Raw genomic sequence first — 26,922 nt, 5'->3', positions numbered from 1 at the left:
AGTTAAGAAACCTTTCTGCAGTGAGGGTAAGTCAGGAAAGACCCTATGCATTGCTTTTTGCCTCGGGTGCTTGCTCTGTATTTTGGCAACATTTAAGTTTTATTTAAATATTGTGTGTTTGAACTAAAATACAGTAAAGTTGTACTCTAAATGCTTGCATATATAATATATATACCAACTCTTAAATCTGTATATACAATAAGCCTATGCCTATTTGTCTGTGTATGTAGTATATTATTTGTATCTGATGCTATACTTTTCAAATGTACTTTCAGTTTGACCGCTAGAAGGAGTGCTTTTATCAATGTATGATTTACGCTGCCTGTCCTCCTATCTTTTAAAATAGAATTGCTGTTCATCAGCTCTGCCAGCCCTGTGCTGTACTTTTAACTTCAATAGTTCAACTTCCACATTTTTTTGGACCACCTTCGAAATGTGTTCAATAATTTTACAGGGTGCAAGCTGCTGTTTAAGCAGGAATTTGCAAGACGTTTAGGCCTGAAATGTGTAAGCTGCAACTACTGCTCCCAGATGTGCAAGAGGGCTGCAACAAAAGAAATTGGTGGAGTTATAAGAGACTTTTGCAGTGAAGCCTGCTCCAAGAAGTTTACAGATTGGTATAATAAGGTTAGTATGTTTTTGTAATGTGTGCCTAAGAAATCTTGAGAACCATGTGTACCAATAAATATCTAACATTAGTGTGTTTTATTTAAGTTATACCTACACAGGGCTCGAAATTAACGGCAGCCATTCAGCAATTGCTGTGGGTGCCCTTCTCAATTGCCACAATGGCCGTCAAAATGTATGTCTGTTCACTGCCATTATCTCCGTAGTGCCGTTTCCACTACAGCAACAAATGATGCCAGTACACACCAAATTAGGAAGTGTTTGGATCCAAGCAATAACATGACTAGGTGATTTGTGTGGCATCAGTAAAAAAACAAAACAACAAACAAACACTACACTTTAGCACGTAGATTTCTCTTTTCTACTTTTGTATTAGTGTTTTATTAGGCTTCCAAGCCAAAGGCTGGGGAAGTCTATTGTTATTGTTGTGTTTATTATTATTATTATTATTATTATTATTATTATTATTATTTTTCTTCCCAAACATCATCGCAGAGTTATGAAAACGCACACATAAGTAGATGCCTATGGCTGGACAACAAGACTGGCGTCCCTGAATGAAAAAGTCACATGGTTCGACCGCCATATTGGATTTCGTGGAAATTTGGGGAATTTTTCAATAACCGTTTCACGACAGCTCTATTTTCATACATTCGTGCATTAATCCAAGGTGCAATACACTACAGTCATGAAACTTTATATGACCATAGAGACTCACGTAAAGTACTGGTGATATGAAAATGACACATTTTGGTCACATGGTTTGGCGGCCATATTGATAATTGTAAAAAAAACTTTTGCAACCCATAACAAGAACACTCTTGCACTTATGCTCTTCAGTGTCAACACAATTGTACAGACCGTTGGAAAGTAATAACTGCTGAAGATTGAAACCGATTGCGCGGCGGCCATATTGGAATTTACATTGAAATTTTAACTCCTAAGGCGTGCCGACAGGGTCAAAGTTATAATGGAACACGTATAGGAAGTCATGTGCTCTATGAAAAAATGTCATCGCCAGTGACCTCTGACCTCTCCTTAACGTCAAACGGTGATGTATGACATCATCAACATACGCACCTAGCTATAAAACTGCCTATAACTTCTGATCGGCTGCACCAAAATGCACAAAATTTGACATGGATGTAGAGGACTATGGGATGTTGTTCCGGGTCAATATGGCAGCCTTTGGTCACATGGTGTGGCAGCCATCTTAGATTTAATGAAAATTTCGGACAATTTTCAAAAGTCTTCTCATATTTGTTCCAAAATTGACACAGCACAGTTAAGAAGATAAGAACATAATGTTCTGATGATAACGATTCATCTAGAATAACCAATGTGCTTAAATTTCACGATAACGGCTTGGAAGCCTTCATAGTTGCTAGCAACTCTAGTTATCATTATTTGTCCATGTTATGATAAAGATACGTTTTTATGTTTTTTCAGTTCATCCATAAATGCAACACAGCGCCTGTACATTTTGTATGTTACACGCAAGAACTTTGTTTCTGAGCTTAGCTCATGTTAAACTCTGTAGAGTACATTCTATTAATCAACCAAAAAGCCAATGCCTTCAGCACATGGAGCTACGTCCTCGCAGGCTCGAATTGAATCTCGGCTGCTGTTTGTCGAGCTGGCGGGCAATAATGTATTGTATAGTATCATAATGTGTCAATGCTGCACCATGATCAATTTTGTGTTAATTGTGTAATAAGTAGGCTACGGTAAAAATAGAAAATACGCTAAAATCATTTAATTTCAGTTTAAAATGATTTATTTTTTTCGCATTGCACAGTAATGTGTACAATGCAGCAGCTCATTGTGGAACTGTACACTTTTATTGAACAGGTTTCTCAGGTAAAACCATTCTGATGATGTGAATAATAATAATAATAATAATAATAATAATAATAATAATACTACAAACAAAATTAAATGTGTACAATAAATAAGTTAAATAACACACAAAATAGCGACTGCCTCCTTCTCACTTCTAGATTAAAAACATTCTAAAAGAAACCCGCCAGATCCCCAAATCGTGGAAACAAAAAGCACTTTCCTCAATTTGTCTTAGCTACAGTTCACCACAGCAATAACAAAGCTTTGTTGCAGCAGCAACAGTGACTGACAGTGAGGTATTTTGGTTGTCCTCAATCAACTTTTAAAGCTTTTTCCTCCTTTTAATTTCGTTTTGCACGCTGGATGTATCAGTGTATTTCTTATTTCGACTGCTGTTCTTTGCTCCTCCCCAACAGTGTTTACTGCATTAATGATCATTTGTAACTTTTGTTTTCTTTATGACTAAAACTTCCAGAAAGCTTGCCAAATAGAACTGATTTGTGTCGACCAGCCATTTCAATAATTGTATCATTTTTTTCTTAAAAAAGAAAAAAAAAAAAACAACACTTTCCTTTGCAATCCTGCCATTGTGTATTTCCCTAATTGGTCACTGTGCCTGAAAATTGATTACCGAGTTAGTGATTTCACTCATCGCAGATCGCAAAAGAGTGAGCGCAAGCAACTGCACTTGCTTTATGAAACGCACGCAGTGCAGACCTCGCAACCTCATCGCAATCGCAGGACTTTTGTGACCCTGTTCTATAACAATACCGGTGTGAACACGGCTTAATTTAGTGCATGTCTTTTTCCATCCAAGCCTCACTCAATTTCTTAACTGCTTTGTGGGCTAAAGTTGCAAAAACAGAGGCATCTGAGACTATTTCTTGCAATTTGAATGTGTGCCTTAAACAGTTTGATGTTGCCAATTTTTGCAACTGTTTTTGCAAAAGTTAATGTGTAGAGCAGTGACCTGTGGTTGCCGTGCCAACCTGAAAAATGTTATCTTTGCGAACTCCAATAAACCAACGTTATCTTTCGCTAGTCAAATCGAGTGCTTAAAAGTTTTGAGTCGACACTAACAGATTTTTTTGCATCTTGCATCCCAGTTCTAATAGATTTAGTTACATTGTTTACCATCAGGAGTTCAAGGATGATTTAATTGCGCAGCAGATTCCCCAGTTAGATGATGAGCTGATAATATCTCTTCAGTTAAAGAAGCAAACAGTCATTTTTAAGAGTACTGTTACCAAAATGAAAAACAGTAATGTAGTGTGAGATTTGTACTAAAGCAGGGTCACAGGTGTTGCAGGGAAAACAAAGTTTATTTCTCAAACTGACCATTTTAAGAAATGTTAAAACAGAATGCACATAAATACTTGGGACTGTAATTAGGAAGTGTACTGCTGAGAAAAAAAAAAAAAATTAAGGGAATCAAAACTGCTTACTTGATTGTAGTAAAAAAAATTACTAAATTTAGCTTGGACATTTGTCATATATTTTCTATATTTTCATTTGCACAATGTGCTTACTGTCGTGTATTTAATACTGTAAATATAGCAACACAAGCTCACTAATTTAAACTTGTTTTTACTGAAAAATAAACTAACATGTACTCATAAGAGCTGTCTGTTACATGCTGTCAGGACTTAACTAACATTGCGCATGGGAGCTGCAACATGCTGTTTCCCATATAACAACTGTATCACCAATTCTATACACACTTGCAAAATATTTAAAATATAAACATACTGAGTTAATTGCAGTCATCAGCCACTAACCATTTAGCAGAATGAGGCAACAAGCAAGTGAGTACAGACACAACAAACCTGGTTGTTATGGGGTAGGTCTCAGTTTAAACAGCCTTTTAAGATTGCACATAGTTGCTGATACATCTAGTGGTCCCTGCTGGAAACACTGGTACTTGAGTTGAAAAGGTTAAAAAACAATGGTGTAGAGCATGTGTTTTTGGTAATGGTGCAGCGATACTGTGATTTTAAGATGTAAAACAAAATATTGCCTTCTAAAAAAAATGTTGGAATCTACAGTATCACAGGTTTCTGTTTGGCACTGCTGGACATATTTTCAACTTAGAACAATCTACTTCACATGTGTGTTTTGCTTCCTTCACAATATAGTAATGTGAGCTTTATGAAAATCTGATGAATATTAGATATGCTCTGCAGAGTTACAGGAGGAAGACTAATAAGTTATGTAACAGGAAGAGGGATGCTTTAATGGTTACCTCTAATGCTGATTTAATTAATGTACTGATAATAAATGTATTGATAATAAATGTATATGTTGCGAGTTATTAATTTATGCTGCTGGTTTTGCTTTCAGGCTGCTCGGTGCGACTGCTGCAAAGTCCAGGGGAACCTTACGGAATCGGTGCAGTGGCGGGCAGAGATGAAACGTTTCTGTGATCAGCAGTGCTTGTTGCGCTTTTATTGTCAACAGAACGTACCCAACATGTCCACTCAGAGAGGCCCTGAAAACACGTGCTTTGGTACGCTTTCAGTACTGTTAATAGTCCTCATTTTCAGAAAGATGGCTGTGTAGTATACAGTAGTTTTCTATTTCCACAAATGTTTAACATAGTTTATGGTGTTATAAAATGTACACAGTAACATTTTAGGAGATGTGGATTGAGGCCCGTCTCGTGCCGTTAAATGTCCCGAGCCAAAGGCAAGGGCATTTAACATAACAAGAAGGGCCTTATCACATGAGAGTTCTATTGCCATTAGAAAATGGATATGTTAAAAGCAATAATATTTAAAGTTTTTCTGTTTGTTTTTGTCAAGATTTTATGCAGCATTAGTTTTTGTTGCTACTCAATACAAACATTTTCCTTATTATTCCATGAGTAATGCGATTTGCTTAGAATTCCATGTGTGATCGGTAACCTTCAGGCTTCAATGTCCCAGCAGTGAACTATGTCGCGTCATGCGTATTTCCAATAGCCTAAATAATACCTCAATACTAAAGAAAAAATCTTAGTAATCTGAGTTCTTCAGTTGAGGTACCTCGTACACAAAAGTGAACATGGTTTGTGAACTGTTTGTAAAGCATTTAAAGAAATAAAAGTACCAGTAACTTTTTACTTTATTTCAAATTTGAGTGCAGGTTTGTGTATTTGTGTAAATTGTCAGTATTTATTATTATTATTATTATTATTATTATTATTATTATTATTATTATTATTTATTTCTTAGCAGACGCCCTTATCCAGGGTGACTTACAGTTGTTACAAGACATCACATTATACATTATTTATCATTATACAGATATCACATTATTTTTACATACAACTACCCTGCTACCATTAGGTCTAAAATTTACTAGCGAAATAAAACAAATAAAAACTTTAGTAATTCAAAATGTCTAGTAATCTGTGTGTTAATGCTTTTCGTGCTGTTTGTTCAGTAAGTTGTTCATAAAATTTGTTCAAAACCTCCTTCCTGGCATTGTTAGAGAAGAGAGCACCGTGCCTGTGTTATTGATATTATGATATGGGGAAATAGTTACTCAAAGTTACCAGACTGCATCCAGTCGTTTTGATTTCTTCAATTCGTCTTTCAAAATGGAGACTAGTTGCTGTGTTTACTTACTGTATTGCTGTAGACAACAAACACTTCTGTTTTTTATTTTATTTTTTATTTTTTTAAACTATTTGCTATACTAAATTTAAATAGATAGATTGAACGTATAGGACAGTGAGAAAGCTGACTTGGTGTACATTGACAGACAACATTCAGAGAATGTGTACAAGAACAGCGACTTCCTTTCATCAAGCAAAAAAAAAAGGTAAAATACACATACTGTATTTACGGGCGGATTGATTTAGAACAGTGATTTAAACATAATTTGAAAGATAAAGTTCAAGTTCCTTTACCAGGGATTAATGCACTCGTATGGACCAATCAGATAAAAGGAAATCTCTGATCCATTTTCTAATTTGATTTGTTTTGCAGGTCAAGGAAATCAAACAGGATCAAAGGCTACAGTAAGTATTTTGGAGTTCATGTTGACAATAATTTATCAGGCTTTACAAAGAGTCAAGACTAATAGTAATGGTGATCAGCTAAATTGCTATAACATTAAAAAAGCAGAATGTAGTTTTTTAGACTGGGACATTCTGCACTCCTTGAAGGATGGTTTCTTTATTTATTGCAGGAGCACCAAGTAGCAGAGTGACTTTCTGTGATTCACATTTGACCACTTTAACTATAAAGGGCATAATCAGAACAAAGGAAAACAATTATCATATTTGAGATTGAGAAAATTATAAAATGCCTCTCACAGTATGCTAAAGAAACACATGTAAATTCTGTACTGTATTCAGTAATAGTATTTTATTTATTGTCCCCTGCTGGGAATGAAATTCCCTGCAAAGCGCATATAATGCAAGTGATCGTGGGTCTGTGCATATGTCACACTCGGTGCTCCAGATCAGGTTTTGGGTCATTGAGTAATTTACTCTCCAATTTAGACACTGAGAAATGTGTTTTGGGTGAGTAAAATGCAACATTACCTTGAAATCATGAGTACTTTCAATAAATACTCTACGTACATTAATGCTAACCTATGGGGTATGCATTAACTACAACCTTACATTTTACTGTTACTTTGAACTATTGTGCAAAAAATGACTGCTGTAAAAACAAAAACAAATATTCTTTTTTGCATTATTGAATGCAAACAATATGGTTGTGAAGCAAATAAACACAAACAGAATTTTTTTTTTCAATGCTGCAGATGAAATATACTTAACAAAAGGCCTCCATGCACATACTATATAGTTCTAAAGAAACCATAATATTGTATTTCTGATTGATCACCTTGCTATAGCAATATAAAGCATCCTGACTCTTATATAGATTTACCTTCCAAAAATGTGGTTGACAGATAGGCTAGGTACATTGGTAGGTTAGGTTGAGGGGGACTAAGACGGCGCAGAGAAATCCAGAATCCAAAATCAAGAATCCAGTCGCTTATTCACCAGTTACAAACACGAATTGCAAGTGAGTGGAATCAACCAATCAACCACACGTTTTTTGTTTAATTTCTTTTATTGAAAACCCAGATTTATTTCTGCCAATTCTCAGGCAGGTTACAAGCTGTACTGTCATTTCTGTAGCTACTGCATGACCATTGAGACGCCGCGAACCAACGAAGTACAAGAAGCTTGATAACATGCTGTGCAGCATAATTGCTATGCATATTTGTCACGCTGTACATTTTAAATGTCATGCGTTATACATATTTTTTTAAATGAGTAAAACACTCTTTACACAGCTTACCTGGGGCACTGGACACACTTCATATTTTTAAGTATATATCAGGAAATTAAACTTAGTATTAATGTTATTTAGCATAAGTTATTTAATATCACATTTTGGGGATATATAGTATGTGGATGTCTCTGTCCATCCATATGTCTGCATGTCACACTTGCATTCTAGAATATATCTGGAGAATTGCTTATCAAATTCTAATTTACCATTTCACTGCTAATTTTTATTTAGTTTTATTTAATACATACTGTTGATATATGTCATAATGATGGCTCTAATGTTTGAATTTACAGCCGTGGCATGGGATGAATGTTACTAACACTTGTTTATTTTGTATTAGATATCGCATCATACCTCGTCTGTGTCCTCTCATTCCACTAATCCTTTAAAGGATATGAAGAATAAGTCTATACTCTGCAAACCTTTGACAATGACAAAAGCCACATACTGTAAACCACACATGCAGACAAAGTCATGTCAGACAGGTAAGTTGTTTATGCTGAGTACATTTCCATTCTTAACATTTTCCATTTTCCAGTTTTATTAAAGTTTGCTTTATTTCCAAATGTTTATGTTGAGGTTGTTCTATTTTGTTACAGAGGAAGAGGTAAAGACTAAGTATGTTCCAGTTCCCATCCCTGTACCAGTATATATCCCAGTACCTGTTCATTTGTATAGCCAGAATACACCTGTTCCATTGACTTTACCTGTTCCGGTAAGTGTGTTTTTTTTTTTTTTTTTTGCGTTTTGCATAAGAAAATGTTTTAGGGTTGCAGCATTTAATACACTAGTTGTTCTAATTTTTGTAGGACCCCAGCTAGAAAGTAGTGTATGTAACGTTTTGTGGATAATTGCACTAAGAGATGAATGTTACAAAAATACAGTAAATAAGTCAGTTACACAAAGTAGAAAAACTCTTCAGTAGCCTGGTAAAGCCCTAAAAAGAAATGGAAAATTATTGCGATGAGAGAGAAACTACCTTATCAGAAGCCTGTGTACTGTACAGTGGGTAGCTAATAATACATTAATTGTAGTAAAAGAACTAAACTTACTGAGATGTGATAGCCTATTAGTACAATCTATAGCCTATTTTAAATTACTGTAATGGCTAATTTTAATATATTTGAATATTAATGGGGAAGGATTTTCTTATGAGTGCGATAATTCTCTTTTACACAGTGAATATTCATACATTTTTATACCATTTTAAAAATGTAAAATGTATTTTTTGTTGTTTGTGGTCTGTCTGACTGGTGGTGGATATATGCATCTAGCATGTCTTGGCAGATACATGTGCTTTGCATTATGGGCTGTTCTCAATTAAGGGAAAGGGGAGCATGTACTGCAATTAATATATCTGTATAATATATATTGTTAGGTTATTATCATAACCCTGGTTCCCTGAAATAGAAATGTAACCATTACCTAATGGGTATTTATCCTAAAGACCCTGATAACCTGAATAAGATATCAAAGATGCTAGTTGGAGCCTGTGACACAGTCTTGGCCGCCTCCGAGGGCATAACTGGACTGCAGACACAGACATTGCCATTATTTTTCCTCCAAGACTGCTGCAATCATGAACGCAGCAACCTTATTATTATTTATTTCTTAGCAGACGCCCTTATCCAGGGCGATTTTTTTACAATGTTTACAAGATATCTCATTATTTTTACATACAATTACATTATTTTTTACACATTATTTTTACATACAATTACCCATTTATACAGTTGGGTTTTTACTGGACCAATCTAGGTAAAGTACCTTGCTCAAGGGTACAGCAGCAGTGTCCCCCACCTGGGACTGAACCCACAACCCTTCAGTCAAGAGTCCATAGCCCTAACCACTTCTCCACACTGCTGCCCTTAATGGGTTAATGGTTACATTTCTATTTCAGGGATCCAGAGTTATGATAATAACCTAATGTTCCCTATCAAAAACAAAATGTAATCATTACCTAATGGGTAGAAATACCAAAGCTGTCGCAAGGCAATATTGCAAACCAACTGGAATGCCACAAGGCTAAGTCAAAGTCCACCTTGCGCGTTACCTTTAGGAAACCCAGTACAAGTAGTTGGGGCTAAAAAATTGAGGGAGAACTCGCCTCTGTTTATGTTGTAAGAGTCGACCCTGAAGCCGCACTTAACACTCATTCCAAAACCAGGGTTTTGTGGATCCATGACGTTCAGTCAATAGAACTGCGTAAAAGTGTGTGGAGTCCCTGAGTGGCTCATCCAGTTCAAGCACTGCTGCTGGGAGTGCAGGATGAGTCACACAGCTTGGACGGCGCCAGTTTGCGTCCAGGCTATGCAAAGTAGTCGAACTTTGCTGGGAACCCCGACGGGGGCATCGCATTGGCACTGATGCTTCCATGGAGGGGAATGGGGAAACTGGCAGGGATTGCTTCTCCTCATCGTGCAACAGTGAACCCTACTGGCCAGACACCAAGCACATTCAGAGTGGATAAGAGGCAGGGCTGATCGCTGTTCTCCGGGATCAGTAGCCCTCCCACCTCTGCTCTGGATTGCTCGGCATAGAAGCGATTCTGACTTTAGGCTTGTGAGATCGGAGGATGCTCACACGCCCTCAGAACGTCCGTGCTGTGTGAGGAGAAAAAACATAATTGGACATTCCAAATTGGGGAAAATAAATACAAATAATAATTGGTCACTAAAAAAAAAAAAAAGTATGGAGAGTGGCCCACACCACTGCATTGCAAATGTCCTTGTTTACAGATGCACCCTGCAATAAAACCCATGCAGTTGGAATGGGCAGTGAGCTTTTCTGGAGGGGGCAAGTTGGCTCATAGGCAATATTGCCTGTCTGCAATCAATTTGGGTAGCCTTTGCTTAGACTGGGCTTTACCATGGGACTTTGCTCCATAACAGGCAATAAAAACATGTTCAAACTGCCTCCAACTATGTTTTATCCACGTAATATATGTGGAGCTGTTGCTTCGTGTCAGACCTGGAAAGGAGGTGGATGAAAATCCTCCAATTCCATAGACTGGTTAACGTGGAATGCTGAGATGGTTTTCGGCAAAAAAACAGGATTGGTACAAAGCATAACCTTTGTCCTGGCTCCTGCAAAAATTAAGCAGGCTTTCACAATCAAATGTTTGCATCTCACCCACCCGCTTAGTGGACATGATTACAAACAAGAAAGCCCCTTTTAGCTAAGTATTTCAGCTCTGCTAAATGCAAGGGCTCAAATGGGGGCTTCATGAGTGCCTCAAGCACCATGTTACAGCGAGGAACAATGTCCTTCATAGGCAGCCAAAGCTGCCAAGCTTTTTTTTTTAATTGAGCTCCTGGGGAGATGCAAATCAATTTTGATATGACGAGCTGAAATAGCTGCCAGATTTAATGTAGAGGGGGATTTCCCCTCAAACATGTTCTGCAAAAATTGCAGTATGACTGCCATGGGACAGGTCGTGCGGTCAAAACCCCTAGGCAGGCACCACGTCTGAAGAATGCCCCACTTAGAAAGCCCCAGACTGCTCAAATGTTGCCGTTCAGGAGCCAGACTCAGAGCTGCTGGCTCGATGGGTTGGGATGCCACAATGGCATGGAGAGTGGTGGGAAGGCATACAGCAGCTGCCTTGGCCACTGGTGTGCCAAGGAATCTATTGCCAATGGGACCCAGGCTCCTGTTATGGAGAACCAGAGGGGACAATGGGTCGATTCCTGGGAGGCAAAGAGGCCTATCTCTGCTCTCCCGAACTGTTGCCAAATTTAGGTTCACCACCTCCGGATGAAGCCTCTATTCTGAGGTGCTGGGAACTCCCCTTGAGAGGAGGTCCGCCGCCTAGTTTATCACCCTGGGCAGGTGTACTGCTTGCAGTGAGAGGTGATCGTGCAGTGAGAGGTGATCGTGCACCCAGAGGCCACTCTGGTAGTTTATATAAGACACCACGGTAGTGTTGTCCGTCTGGACAAGCACGTGTCTCTTGAACCTCCTGTAAAAAATTCAGCAAGGCCAGAAACACCTGCAGCCAGCAGCTCCAAAATATTGATTTGAAGACCCTGCCAAGGGGGGTTCTATACACAGCGCCCCAGTCGAGGCTGGACGCATCTGTGGTGATGACCTCCCTTCTGGTGACACTGCCCAGCGCTACGCCCAAGCGTAGATGGGCAGGCTGTGTCCTCTAAGAAAGCTGCTTCAGACACTGAAGAGACACTGTCACCTGGCAGCCACGGTTCAATGCGGGCTGAAAAACCCTGCTGTTGAACCAGGCTTGGAGAGGGCGCATGTGGAGGAGACCGAAAGGAAGGGTCTGGGAAGCTGCTGCCATCAAGCCCAGAAGCCTCTGGAATGTTACTACTGTAAGCTTTCTGTTGAGCTTTCTGTTGTCCGACAGAGTGGACAGCATGGACCTAGAGTCCAAGCACACTCCAAGATAGGAGGCTGAGGCGTGAGCAGGCTCTTTGCACGATTCCCCGACACCCAACCGATGAAGGTGGTCGGTGATGAGTTCCGTGTGGGCTTCTGCCTGCACTGGAGACTGAGCACAAATGAGCCAGTCGTCCAGCGTACTCTGATGTCTCTGAGTCTCAATGGGACCGGAATAGCCTCCATGGACTTCGAAAAGGCATGGAGCGCTAGAGGCCGAATGGCAATACACGGAACTCGTACGCTGTCCCTTGGAAAGCAAACTGCAGGTACTTCCAGTGCCCTGGCCTTATGGGAATATGAAAATAAGTGTCTTTCAAGTCCACCGTGGTGAACCAGTCGTCTGGCCTTATTGACTGCAACAGCTGTTGCATGGTCAACATCCTGAACCTCCGTCGACTCAAATACAGGTTGACCTGTCTGAGATTGAGGATTGGTCTAGGCCATCATCCCGCTTGGGCACCAGGAAGTACCTGGAGTAGAACCCTTGCAAATAGCCTGCTTTTGTAGCAGGGCTGTCGCCTCCTAAGACAACAATACGTCATCTCGTGGGTTTGTGACCAACGTAGTAGTCCCACCCTGAAAGGGAGGGGGAATGCGTTCGAATTGCAGAGAATAGCCGGTCTGTATAGTAGTGCTTATCCAGTTGTTCATGGTGCATTTACGCCAATACTCCTGGTGACTCCCTGAAAAGGGGCCCTGGACCTGTGGCAGTAAATTGCTAGGGCTGCTGCCTGGCTTGTGGCTTAACCTGAGGCTTTTGCCTGTGCACCTGATGGCAGAACTTGTTAAAATTCCCCCTTTGCGCAGCCAGTGGCCGGTTTATGAAAACCCCCTCTGGCTGTAGTAGCAGCCCGCTGTGCCAGTCTCTGAGGCTGCTGGGGCCTTGGCAGACAGTTTGCCGCAATTTAGCACCCACTCCTTTGTGAACTGTCTTGCACGCTGAGAGCGCTGTAGCATCTCATCTACCACGGGCCCAAAGGTATGCCCAGGTGTAAAGGGGGCATCTAACAACGGCGCTTTATCCCCTGTCAGCTACTCGTGCCGCAAGATTCCTGCCTACCACCTGTCCGTTCAGTTTAGAAATACGAAGCAGGTACTTGTTAACCAGCCGCAGCACATCTAGCTGTTGCGGTGTGGGTTTGTGGCTCTGGTAGTGAGATTTAAGCAAAGTTTTGGTAGGCTACCAAAATACTGTTAGTTTCCCAGCTGTGCGGTGAACGCACCAGCTGAGTAAGCCCGCTTAAGGATAACCGCTGAGTCCCAACATTGCTTATCGGGGCAGGTAGTGTTCTTATTAAGGAACGCTAACTTAGGCGTCTGCACCAGAGAAACGATGGCCACATCCGCAGGAGGAAACTCAGCCAAGCCGAGTTTCTCTGCGTTATGAATGCTATACAAAGTCCCCATGGACTGGGAAACAGCCAGAGCTGTAGCCAGGTGACCCAAGGATGAGTGGGCCTCAAAGAAAATCTGAGTGCAATTGCGGGGGACGTATGAGAGGGAATATGCTCGTCCTCAAATATTGACTGCTTCCGCATCTCGTCAATAGGCCATGGAAGTTGTAAGGTTTCAGTAGCCGACAGAGAAAAGTGAGGCACCGGGACTTAGTCTACCTCCTCAGAGGGTAATTATGGATTGCCCATCTCCTCTGAAGCCGCGATGGAAAGTAGATAGTCTTGCTGACAGCGTGTGCTTACTGCCCCTGGTTGCTCCAAGGGAACAGTGGGGGCAGGTGGAGCAGTGCCCTCACGCAGCTGCTCAGCTAGTACTGTGCCCTGCTGAGAAACAGCTGCCCAGAGCTTATTCAGCTGTTTAGAGTCCGCCAATCTATGGCGGACTCGAAACTTGGCATGCTGCGGTTCCAAACAGGGAGAGCATTTGCTTATCCTCTATTGGGAGATTGGCCTTGTAAATGTCACATGGGTAAAACCCTGGCATGACGCAAGCAGTGCACAAGTGTAACAAGACTGCCTCAGTCTTGTCAAGCCGCCGCTTGTATACAGTACTTTGTAACAGGTGTAGTATACAGTACTTGCAACCAAAAGCCACTGCCTCAGACAACACAAGCAGGAATACCGCTGCAGGCAAAAGTACTGTAAAGCAGATAAAAACAGCATGAGTCGAGACTGGGTCCGCTGGTCCTGGACCAGGGATGGTATCACTGTTTAAACCAAAGTACCGACATTGAACCAAATCTGAACGGTGATGAACAGAGGTTGAACCGAGCAGACAGTGATATTAACCAAGATGAACCAATAGGTTCAGTACCTGCATGGTGCCTGAGCACGAGTACGGTACTGTACAGTACCCTCGATACAGTGCGGTTCAGTGGTACCCCGGTGCGGTAACCTCGTTCTGTACATGTACTGGGTTGGAAACGGTGTAGGTCTGCGACCCACAGTTATCGCAGAAGCAATATATAGGGATGCCCACCTATATAGCTTCAGGCAAACCAACACAGCCCTAAGTTTGGAGGAAGCCTGCTGTCGGAGCCCTGACAGCCTTCCCAATGGTACTGCAAGCAGAGACCAATGCAGCAACAAAACTGCGGGAGGGACTTCGAGCGGTCAGACCCAAAACAGAGCTGAGCCCAGGAACAGCTAGTGAAATCAGGATGGTAATCTCGTTCGTTGTTCAGTGTACCGATGGGAACAGAGGCAGGTTTGGACCTACAGTTACCATGGGAGCAATCTATAGGGATGTCCACATATAGCGGTTCTGGCCAATCCAAACAGTCTGAAAACTGAGACAAGCCTGCTGTTAGTCCTAACCGCCTTCGCAATAATTCTGCAAGCAGAACTAATGCAGCAACTAGACACTGTGGGAGAAACGGCAAGCAGTCTAACCCGAAGCACACGTCAGCAGCTGTGTTCGTGTTCATGTTTCTGTGAAAAACAAAAAAAATACACACAAGAGAAAAAAACTCTCACACAAAACAGTAACAACATGATTACCATTCAAATTATGTATTTTTCGTAACAACAAACGAAACTTAATTTTTTTTTACTTCAAATCGAAGCTAGCAGCTTGAGAGAGAGCACAAAGCAGCCGACCTTAAGGTTGTTCAATCCCAGGGAAGGAGCGACAGGACTTAATGAAACAACGGGCTGAGTGCACAATATGTGTAAGTAGCAATTACTGAAAACACGTAACAATTCATCGCCTTAATTAGTGTAATTACACAAGCGAATAAGCAGATATAAGTAACTTGATACTTATCTGTTCGTTGTCTCTCCCGTCAGGTTCGAAATGAAAGGATAAATGAAGATGAGATCTGTGTCTGCAGTCCAGTTATGCCCTCGGGGGCGGGCACGACTGCGTCACAGGCTCTGACGTGCAGCTTTTATATATCTTATTCAGGTTATCATGGTCTTTAGGATAAGTACCCATTAGGTAATGGTTACATTTCGTACTTTATAGGGAACCATGAACTAGTCAACTACTTGACCAGCAAAATCCTCTAGTTGTTGCATCCCTAGTGTATTTTTATTGTACACTGGAGTCCATTCTAATAATATTCCTACTGTTTTCACTACCTAAAAAGCCATTTCTACATTAATGCTTTCATTTAACAGGTTCCTGTTCCAGTGTTTCTACCGACAACATTGGATAGTGCAGAAAAGATTGTGCAGACCATAGACGAGTTAAGGGCAAAGATTCCTTCAGATCCCCTGGAAGCTGATATTTTGGCAATGGCAGAAATGATAGCTGAGGCTGATGAGAAACAAGATTATGCAGGTATTAGTTATCCCAGAACCTTGTCTACCGGTATGTGTGAACTATTAAATGTGGGTCATTCCAAGACGAGCAGGATGCCAAAGAGTCATTTCAACACAGCGCTGTCTCAGAGTGCTGAAACACATTTTCATTTTCTAATAAAACAGATCCTACAGGTTACTGTAGTTTCATTAGATGGACATTTTTGAAGGGTTAGAGATACTGGCTTTGTGGTTTTGCAATGTGGTGATGCCATGTTGCTTCCACATCTGCTGCAGTGTCTCCATTAAATCATATGCAGATTCTTTAGCTGATTAACCTAGATTAACCTAATTCTGATGGTATGTGGTACCCATCTTGCATGGGGAACACTTGGACCTACTCCACATACCAATATCTCACCAGAAATTGTTGGTGGTTTATTGATTTAAGGGAACTGTTGTGGGGCCAAAGTTTAAGCGAATCATTTTGGTTTGTTTATAATTATTTTAGTACAGCATTGTTAACAATAAGTTATTATATGTATGCAAGTCTGGAAGTAATTTGTGGTACCAAATCAAAGAACTAACTTGTCTTTCAATTTATAATTATTATTCTTTAAATGCTTTGTTGATTTTTACCTCAAGGTGCAGTGTAGTGTCATTCCAGAATATCCCACAAAAAACATTAACTTAATTTTGGTTTGAAGGAAAGGTGCAAAGGAAACAAAAACTGGAAAATACCATTCTTGCCTGGAGTATGTATAAATCACTGTGTACTTTTTTTTTATTATTATTTATTTATTTTTTATAAAGATGCAAAGAGTGAAGTGGATGGCATTGGGGAGAAAGTGAAGTCAACTTCAACAGATACTTTATATGAACCTGAACTGGACTTGGAAACTGATTTTCCAAAAGGTATTATTTATAGCCAAGTTTCAAATGTAATAAATTTGCTTAAAAATCTGAGAGGTTTGCTTTCAGAAATGTGGCAGATTTTTTGTTTGTTTCTTTATAAATTAGTTATTATATATAAATGTTTTGTTTCACTCTCAACAGATTTTCTCCGAATGACAATTTGCTTATGTTCTAAACTACTGTCCCTTTTTTCTTTTGTTCCTTGATATCTTTGCTGTAGGCTAAATAAAACAGATATCAACAGGTGTTTTTAACTTTTGACCTCCCGTAATATCTGTCACCCTTGATGCCATAGTTGCCACAAGAATGGTCCTCAACTCCAGTCAATATTTGTATAATATATAAAAAATAAAATTGCGCAAGATTAAATACAGCTCTATTATGTTCCAATACACACTTGCATGTCTGCTCAAAAATGTTAAGGACAGGATTCAAATTTAACCCTTAGCCGTCCATTTATTCAGCGCATCTCAGGCACGTCAGGTCCAATTTACTTTCACACGCGCAATTTATTTAAAGCCCGCCGCACACAGCCCGACTCAAGCCGTCCCAACTCATCTCATCTCAACTGGCCGTACAGAGTTTGGATGAATCGTAACAGTGTGCGTGCCCTTAAAACCAAGGTTATGCAGATTTCAGTCGAGATGTCTTCAGATTTGAAGATTGAACATGTTGAATCTTTTTCAGATTGATCAGTCTGTCTGTGTGCGGCAGTTGCCGACCAAGACTGACTGAGACCGATTAGTCATAAGGGTGTCAACTAATGGTGAAGCAGGTTTAAGTGACGTAGCTTGTCATGTAACTTGTCATACAAGATGGCGGAATATTGACTGCTTTAGTTCCACAGCATTAGTCTTTGAATTGCTCCGAATTCAAGAATACCAGATATGTGCACATTTGAATAGGTTTTTTTAGGCGTTTACTAATCAAAGGTAAATTATCAATTTACCTTTTTATTATCAATCTACTAACAGCCTATATTTTCTTACTGCGCTAAAACAGAAGTAACCGGTGTGTCGATCTCCAACAACAGGTCACTAATCACAAGCCCGTAGGTCCACATGCTGAGAAAAAAAAACCTGCTAAAGTCAAATAAAAAATCAACAGGTTGGATTTTATTTACCACAGGCTAAAGTGTAGTAGACAAGCTATACAAAAAGTCAAACACTGCCTGAAACGTTTGTACGGTGTAAATGGTCAATTAATTAATAGGCTAAGTGCTTCTTTTGGTTGCCTCGCGGCGCTGTCTGTCGTCTAATCATCATACGATGCCATATGTTGGGCTAAGTTAATACAAAAATGTGTACAGGGCAGTATTAATTACATTTGCTTACATAATAATCACCAGGATCTAGTTGTGGTCCGTCTAATTCGGTCTTAGTAGTGTGCGACACCCAGTCAGGAAAAACTCAATTGTGACGTCAAACCAAAACTGAGCACAACTGATTGCAGAAGCTGTTTAAAAGTATTTTTTTCACAGTAAAACAGGTTTAAAAGGCACTGCATATCAACAGGACACTCAGTACTGCGTCTCCAGCCCCGCCACACCCCTTATTCGCTGTATTTTTCACATACCGATAAATCATCTCATGATCACTCGTTTTATCACCAAACTCCTCAATAATGACCAAACTCCTCAATAATGCGATCCAAGTCATTATTTTATTACTATAACATCTAAAAAAAGCTCTGCAAATGTCCGTGATATTCTCTGAGCACTGGATGCGGAAGCAGCTATCTTGTTTGTTTTATGTCCGTGTTATCTATGTGGTGTCAGGTCTATCAGTATTCATGAGATATGCCCCCCTTTTTTTTCGGCTTTTCTCGGCTCCTATCGATCTCACTCGGCCATTGAATGGTTTTCTCTGCGTTTTCCGGAGAAAAAACGACCAGAGACCTGTTTTTTGCGTCTTTTGGTGATGTCGGACAGAGTCTGACATTGGACCGGAAAGGGAAAATTGCAATGTCGGACCAGGTCCGACATAGGACCGCAAAGGGTTAACATTTTAGGAAGTTAGTTCCACCATGCTTTTACCCATACCCATGTTTAACACATAAAACATGTAAACCATCCTGACTGGTGGTCAAATATGTCATCCCAAAACAAATAGACAATGTGTTGAAACTAGTTGCATTAATGTTCAACTCTTTCTGCATGAAAACCATTGCTTTATGGTCTGTGTAATTTTACATATTTTAATAAGTCAAGGGAATATTTGTTTTTTTGCTAAATTGTTTTGCATTTTATTGTTCGTCCAGTTGCAGAAGAGCTTAAAACTGAAATTGCATTCATGTTGCCTCAAGTTTTGGGAGAAGAGAACGAAGAAAAGGAAGAGAAGCCTCGACCTCAAGTAAAAAAGAAGGTATCAGGCTTTTCTGATGTTCATTGTGATTGACCACATTGGACAAAAAAAATAGGAAATTGCTATGATAAGTAGGACATGCTTTTTGTCAGTGATCTTTTCCTCACATGACTGATGAAATTTGTCATGGAAATGTTATCCCTGACCTGTTTTTGTTGTTTTGCAGGGAAGTAAAAGAGGAGCAGTTTTATGTAGCAATTTCCAGGTTGGAAAACCAGACACTCCAGAAAGTGGATTTGCTATGAAGTCTACCTATGGGATTAATGCATGGAAGCGATGGATTTTAACTCGGAATGAAGCTGACGAGGACAAAAAACAAAAAGATGAAGTTAAACATAGTAAGTATGTTTGTGTGAAATTGTTACTTTGGCTTTATATTCATAACTGTAAAAAATAAAAAACATTAATGTTAAAACATAGATACAGTGCTCACCCTTTGTACCCTTTATAACACTGTAGTGGGGAGCCACAAGACCGTGCTATTTGTTTTCCGCCTTATTGAGTATAAAAGGGCTACTGTAATGGCATTAATGAGCAAATGGGAGCCACGATCATGTAAATGTAGTTGTCCTCCAGAAAAAAAAACCTGAAACAAATGTGTGGTTATACGTAATATTTATGAGACCTTACTTTTTTGTTTGTTTGTTTGTTCTAGCAAAGCCAGTAAGGTTAAAAGTGGATCTGCTTTCACATACAGCAGCCGAGTTAAACTACGGGTTATCTCGCTTTGTCCATGAGGTTCGGAGGCCGAATGGGGAGTGCTATTCACCGGATAGCATTTATTATCTTTGTCTTGGCATCCAACAGGTTGGTAACTGAAAAGGAAACTGTACTTAAACATTTGAGTGTACTTGAACATTTGCTGATTAGCCAAGTGTGTAATCATTTTTTTTCCATTGGTTCTGATGTCTTCTCTGCAAAGCCATTCTTCAGATGTGACCTGTTGACTATGTTAGTCATTCATGAATGGCTTTGTGTATTTGATACAGTGTGGATGAAGTTGAAATATGTCATTACATTTTCCCTAATGCAAAGGTGAAAAATGTTTTCTTACTCCTGATGGAAATTTCAAACATTGTAATTTAGATGCTATAACCCAATGATTGGTATCTCTTTTTTTTTTTTTTTACTCAACCTTTGAGTGACTCCTATTTAAATTGGCTAAGGTGTGGTGGACTTTAATCTTTTGAGTTGCATCGTCACACATTTGTATTTTTAACTTTAGCAAAACTTTTCACACCCATTTTACCCTCTTTGATACGATACGAAGAATATGCCATCATTTGACAGTACACATTTTCAAAGTGTTTACCTAACTCCCAACATTTTTGTAATTATCATTTTTTTTGCAAGGAGAACATTTTTAACAAGACAACTTATTCATATAATTCAGGATCTCCTTAAACACCAGTTGTGTGTTTCTGTTTTATAACATTTGAATTTTCAATAGCATTTTAGAGTACAGTGCACAAATAACCATGTAATTACTGTGTAAATTTATGGTAATAGTCCAGTTTTACTGCGTAAATACCAATTGTTTTCCGTTCTTTCATGGTAACTACTATTGGAATAATTATGTAGTTGAATGGTCTCTTTTCCTGCTATAATTACAATTAACAATTTGCTGTTGCCTGTCATCTTAAAGTGGTATTCTCATTAATGCAGTTACTGATTGCAATGAGAAACAAGCAGCAAATAAATGAACACTTGCAGTATTACAGTCAATTCCAAGAGTTACAATGAAAGAACGGAAAACAATTGGTCTTTAACAGTTGCAACACATTTGTGAAAAATGCTTGATCTGAACATGTAATGTTACTTAAGCCTTAAATAATAAGAATTATGTTACTTTAAGCAGGGGTCCCTGTCTCATCATGTACATAAATAGCTCACTTTCTAGTACAGGGAGCTTATTTTACTGGCTTTATCACTATTATATTCTCTGGCAGCATCCTTGTTTTCCCCCCAAGATAATACTGAAGTGGAATTTTTAGGAACCCAATGCTCCATTTCTTAGAAGAATCTCTGGAGAGATCAATGTCAGAGAACAATAATGGTGTCTGAATGAGCTTGGTAAAGAGAATCCACTTTTCTTTGGCAGGAAGTTATATGTTTCTCCTTTGTAATTAAATACAGTTAAAAATAAAAATGTGTCCGATGATTAAAACTTCACTGCTGTTCACATCATGATTTGCTATGATTACTGATTTGTATTATGAGGACACAGCATGTCAAATGTGGCTTTAAATAATTTTAGAAATATTTCAGACCTGAAATTTGTTGAAAAAGTAACACACAATCATGTCAATCTGTGTGTTCTATTTTTTTTTTCACAGAGACAAAGCCACTAATCAAGGCTTTAAACAATGTATTCTTTTTTATTGTTTGTGTGGTAGAGCTAGTATACCTCTTTGTTTTATGAAAGTTCAAATGACTGCTTCTTGGGGATTATCACTGATTGTGGTGAATGTCTCCATGGTGTTGGTAAATCTATGGGGAGGGGGAGGGGGGGCAGGGGGGTACATTTTATAAGAAAGAAGAGTTTAGTTTTTGTTTTGCCATACTACTGTTTTTTGTTTTGTAGCACCTGTATGTAAATGGGAGGGCTGACAACATATTCAGTGATCCTTATTACCAGATGTTTGGACAAGAATTAAACAAAATCTCCAAGGACTGGCATCCAAGTGTTCTTCCAGATGGTACGTACTGATACAGCACTTCATTCATTCATTCATTCATTCATTCATTCATTCATTCAATTACTTTTCATTGTATATTAATGAAATGGAGTTCATTGTATTTAATGTGTTGTGCCTACATTTAATGTAGCAATACAATGTTATTTATTAATGGGATACATGTGGCCTATACAACAAGTAAAAACGCAGCATGTCACCACTGTACAATCTAACTTCTCAAATATTAAAAATGTCAGTTACACTCCACACTGATTTGTTGGGTTACTGCAGAAAAAGAGAGCAGTAGAGTTAAAACAGGATGAAGACACTATATTGGTATTGAGTTCCATTATCATCAAATCTTTACTAATGGGAGATAATTCAACACAGGTGAACTGTACTATTTTCCAGTACCGAATAAAAATCCTAATGCGTCTTTGTTTATGCATTTTCATTTTCCTTTTTTTTTTTAATTTTAGGTTCAATTTTCAGCAGAATTGAGGAAGAATATCTGTGGAGCTGTAAACAGTTTGGAGAACACTCCCCTATGGTTTTGCTTAGTACTCTGGTATACTTTAACACTAAATATTTTGGCTTGAGAACAGTGGATCAGCACTTAAGACTTTCGTTTGGGAATGTATTTCGGCAATGGAGGAAGAATCCCCATACGAAAGAAAGTACAGTGTGCATTCGAGTACACTCTGTTTCTGAAGATCTAGGTAAGATCCATTGTCGTTATCTACAGTATAACATGTTTTTAAATCAATTATTTTGCATAGATTTAAAACAGTGGTGACCTTGCATATTATTTGGATTTTTACTAAATGTATATGTAAATAATTTACCAGATAAAACTACAACAAGAAAGAGAAAACATAAAGATGATGAAGATCCTGATTACGAGCCTGAAGGAAACTCTGGAAGTCTATCTTGGTGTCCTGCTAAAAAGCGTGAAAGCTACTTGTATGAGCTCTACCTCTCTAAGTGGTAAGAAACATGCTGTTAAAATATTGCTTATTTTTTGGTAACACAAATCTGCAGATAAATGAATAGTTATAAATTATATAGATAGAAATACAGTGCCTATAGAAAGTCTAAACCCCCTTGAACTTTTTTCACATTTTGTTGTGTCAGTGCCTCAGAGTTTCATGCATTTAAATAAGGATTTTTTTCCACTTATCTACACACCATATGCCACACTGTTAAGGGGAAAAAAGTTTTTATTGAGAAAAAAAATTATATATTAAAAATACAAAACTGAAAGATCATATTTGGATAAGTCTCCACCCCCCTGAGTTAATACTTGGTGGAAGCACCTTTTGGCAGCAATTACAGCTGTGAGTGTTGGGATAGGTCTCCACCAACTTTGCACACCTAGATTTGGCAATATTTGACCATTCTTCTTTTCAAAACTGTTTAAGCTCTGTCAAGTTCCTTGGGGAGTGTTGATGGACAGCAATCTTCAAGTCATGCCACAAGTTTTCAGTTGGATTTAGGTCAGGGCTCTGACTGGGCCACTCAAGGACATTTACCTTTTTGTTCCTTAGCCACTCCAGTGTAGCTTTGGCTGTGTGCTTTGGGTCGTTGTCATGCTGAAAGGTGAACTTCCGTCCCAGTTTCAGCTTTCTTGCAGAGGGCAGCAGGTTTTCCTCAAGGACTTCTCTGTACTTTGCTCCATTCATTTTCCCTTCTATCCTGACAAGTGCCCCAGTCCCTGCCGATGAGAAACATCCCCATAACATGATGCTGCCACCACCATGCTTCACAGTAGGGATGGTGTTCTTTGGGTGATTCGCTGTGTTGGGTTTGCGCCAAACATAACGCTTTGCATTTAGGCTTAAAGTTTTAGTTTCATCAGGCCACAAAACTTTTTGCCACATGGCTACAGAATCTTCTGAGTGTTTTTTTGCATACTTCAAACGGGATTCAAGATGAGCTTTCTTGAGTAATGGCTTCCTTCTTGCCACCCTACCATACAGGCCAGATTTGTGGAGTGCTTGGGATATTGTTGTCACATGCACATTTTGACCAGTCTTGGCCATAAAAGCCTGTAGCTCTTGCAAAGTTGCCATTGGCCTCTTGGTAGCCTCTCTGATCAGTCTCCTTCTTGCTCGGTCATCCATTTTGGAGGGACGGCCTGATCTAGGCAGGGTCTTGGTGGTGCCATACACCTTCCACTTCATAATAATTGTCTTGACCGTGCTCCAAGGGATATTCAAGGCCTTTGATATTTTTTTTATACCCATCCCCTGATCTGTGCCTTTCAGCAACTTTGTCCCGGAGTTGTTTTGAAAGCGCCTTGGTGCTCTTGGTATAAACCTACAGGCACTGCTGAATTTATCCTGAAATCATGTGAATCACTACAATTTAACACAGGTGGAGGCCACTTAACTTGGTGTGTGATTTTGAAGGCGATTGGTTACACCTGAGCTAATTTAGGATTGCTATTACAAGGGGGGTGGACACTTATCCAACCAAGCTATTTCAGTTTTTATTTTTAATTAATTTTCTACAAATTTCTAGAATTTGTTTTCACTTGGAAGTTGTGGGGTAGGATGTGTACATAAATGACGAAAAAAACTATTTTAATGCATTTTAATTCCAGGCTATAAGACAACAAAAGGTGAACATTTTGAAAGGGGGTGTAGACTTTTTATAGGCACTGTATACATGATTTACAACTCAACAGTTGGTTTACTAATATGACCACATTCATTGCTACAATTACAGCATTGTAGTGATTACTGTGTGCTAAGGAAGATGCCACATCTACAACATTTCAACACCAAATGGCATTGTGTACATTTTATTTTATATTTGCTTTGGAAAGGTTTTTATTTAAATTTTATAACTAATGCTTGGTGTTTAGCAGGTTTCATATTTACATAGGAGCTGAGCTTTAATTTATTAATTTTATTTTTTATTTTGTCTGTTTTGCAGTCCTGAAAGTCTTAAGCCGAGAATGGATTTGTTTTACATGAAGCCAGAAAGCTCCAGTTCACCTGATAGTCCATTATGGTACACCACAACATCCCTGGACAGGAACACTTTGGAAAGCCTGCTTACCCGCATTCTTTTAATAAGGGACATTTACGATGAACGAGACACTTCATTAGATGAAGATGATTAATCTTCAAGACTCTTTCAGTCATACTGGAATATACAGCATTAAATGAAATGCTGCGACCTAGGAAAAAATGTACACGATCCTCAGCTCATAGCATTATGCCCAGATTGGGTTCTGTAAATTACATTTTTTGTAAGTGAGAGAGAAGGTTGATATCTACGTAGTGATTTTAGCAAACTAAATACTCTCATGGTAGCCTTTTTTAATTATTTATTGCTTTATTACAGAATTTGAATGAGACTGTGCCATGCCTAATCCACCAACCCCCCCGCCCCCCGTTAAGAACATTTAAATGTTGCAGCAACTGCAGTGTTTAAAAGTTTCTCTCGCAGGAAAATGTGGCTTTTGTTTTTCTTTTCTTTTTTTGCTGGATCCTTTATACCAGAAGGATAATGTAATATAGTCTTTAGCACTATTAAAGAAATTTAGAACACTTTTTGTTCATGTTGTGTTATTATGAGGGAACATATTCCTTGTGAGGGTGTTTTTTGGAAACATAGGTCAATTCTTAAATCGTTTAACTGCTGTTTCTGTCTAATTTATCATGCCCATAAGGAGAGTCTGTCTGGTTTTGTAAATTCAGTGGACAATTTTTCAACAGCTCTTAAACCATTAAAGATAAAGAACTAATACTTTCAGTGTTATGGAAACACAACTGTATTCTGTAATTCTGTGTGTCAAGTTTTTTTTTTTACACTGATTTGGTCTACTCAAGCTAGTGAAAATACTGATCTGTACTGCAGCAAGAAATATGTGTCTGTGTAGGTACTGTTGAAATGCCTTTCCTGTCAGCACAGTTAGCAAATAGCAAGTGAGCAGCTTTTTTATGTAAATCTGTATTCAGCTATTTCATTATATATGCTGCTGTAATTTGAGAAGCCTGTCACATTTGCTCTGCCAGGCTGCCATATTTGCTGTTTATGTGACCCTCATTTCCAGGTGATAAATACCATTCCATATTTGAAATTCGGTTTACATATGCATTCTGTGATGCAACTTTGTTTTATGGGAATCATAAAGAGTGAAATTGCATTATGTGACCATTAAACTCCAGAAACACTTTAGAGGAGAAGGAGAAAATTAACTTAAGGTGTTATGCAGTTGACCACAGAAATAATACAAATAAAAAATAGCTTTTCTCTGATGCTTTGTACACAACTTTGTTCTATGATAATTGTTTTTCATTACCAGTGTTGTCCACTGCTGTTCAGACTGCATACATTTCGCAAACACATTTTTTTTTTTTTTTTTTTTACTTAATACTTGCTAATAATTTAATCAGAGATACCATTCCCTTTACATTAGGCGATAAGGGAGAAACATAGAAATGTATTTGATCCATTAATGCTTGTCCGGTTTCTAATAGCTTATCCCAGAACTGCTGGAAATGTGTTTCTTATCCTCTGCCCTGAATCTTTCTCCATTCAGATTCCAAATCTGTCTGGTCTTGATTTGTTGCTGTGCTTTAGGATTTTAGCCTTTCAACCTATTTTTTTTTCTTCATTTCTTCATTTTTTCTCTTTTCCACACTAGTCTAACCAGGACATTATTCAACTTTTTTTTATTTTAGCGAAGCTATTGCCACTACACTTTATGCCTCGTATCTCGGAGACCATTTGAGGCAGTAATTTCATATTTGCAGAGTTTTTACACGCTGCAAGCTAAACGTCGGAGACATTGACTGCATATGCCATTTTGAGGTTGTGACTGTAGGCTTATGCATGCTAGAGGCTTCACTCAGGATACAGATTATTAATAATGCATTCCTTTTTTTTTTTTTTTTTATAAATTTTAGTCTTTGCCAATTAGTTTTTTATTATTTTCTCCCCAATTTGAAATGCCCAATTATTTTTAGGCTCAGCTCACCGCTACCACCCCTGCGGTGACTCGGGAGGGGCGAAGATGAACACATGCTGTCCTCCGAAGCATGTGCCGTTAGCCGCCCGCTTCTTTACACTCTGCAGACTCACCGTGCAGCCG

At 39.0% G+C, this 26,922-nt stretch overlaps 1 protein-coding gene across 10 annotated transcripts in view; it reads left to right on the top strand.

Annotated features, from left to right (window-relative positions):
• The window catches only part of LOC117407112 (zinc finger MYM-type protein 2-like), a 73,214-nt gene extending 47,128 nt beyond the window's left edge, over positions 1 to 26,086 (top strand). For all 10 annotated transcript variants that reach the window (XM_059028774.1, XM_059028775.1, XM_059028765.1 and 7 more), the window contains 15 exons: positions 1 to 26; positions 455 to 627; positions 4,810 to 4,975; positions 6,441 to 6,472; positions 8,104 to 8,248; positions 8,363 to 8,478; positions 15,737 to 15,899; positions 16,673 to 16,774; positions 19,034 to 19,137; positions 19,304 to 19,475; positions 19,793 to 19,944; positions 21,722 to 21,836; positions 22,295 to 22,534; positions 22,664 to 22,802; positions 24,756 to 26,086. The exon at positions 1 to 26 is cut by the window's left edge and continues 125 nt beyond it. In XM_059028774.1, the coding sequence (XP_058884757.1) occupies positions 1 to 26; positions 455 to 627; positions 4,810 to 4,975; positions 6,441 to 6,472; positions 8,104 to 8,248; positions 8,363 to 8,478; positions 15,737 to 15,899; positions 16,673 to 16,774; positions 19,034 to 19,137; positions 19,304 to 19,475; positions 19,793 to 19,944; positions 21,722 to 21,836; positions 22,295 to 22,534; positions 22,664 to 22,802; positions 24,756 to 24,945 (2,035 nt within the window). In that variant the 3' untranslated portion in view covers positions 24,946 to 26,086. The remainder of the gene's footprint in view (positions 27 to 454; positions 628 to 4,809; positions 4,976 to 6,440; positions 6,473 to 8,103; positions 8,249 to 8,362; positions 8,479 to 15,736; positions 15,900 to 16,672; positions 16,775 to 19,033; positions 19,138 to 19,303; positions 19,476 to 19,792; positions 19,945 to 21,721; positions 21,837 to 22,294; positions 22,535 to 22,663; positions 22,803 to 24,755) is intronic.
• The last annotated feature ends 836 nt before the right edge of the window (positions 26,087 to 26,922 follow it).

This window comes from Acipenser ruthenus, chromosome 8 (assembly GCF_902713425.1).
Source record: "Acipenser ruthenus chromosome 8, fAciRut3.2 maternal haplotype, whole genome shotgun sequence".
Taxonomy (NCBI): Eukaryota; Metazoa; Chordata; class Actinopteri; order Acipenseriformes; family Acipenseridae; genus Acipenser; species Acipenser ruthenus.
This window is presented reverse-complemented; position numbering and strand designations above follow the sequence as displayed.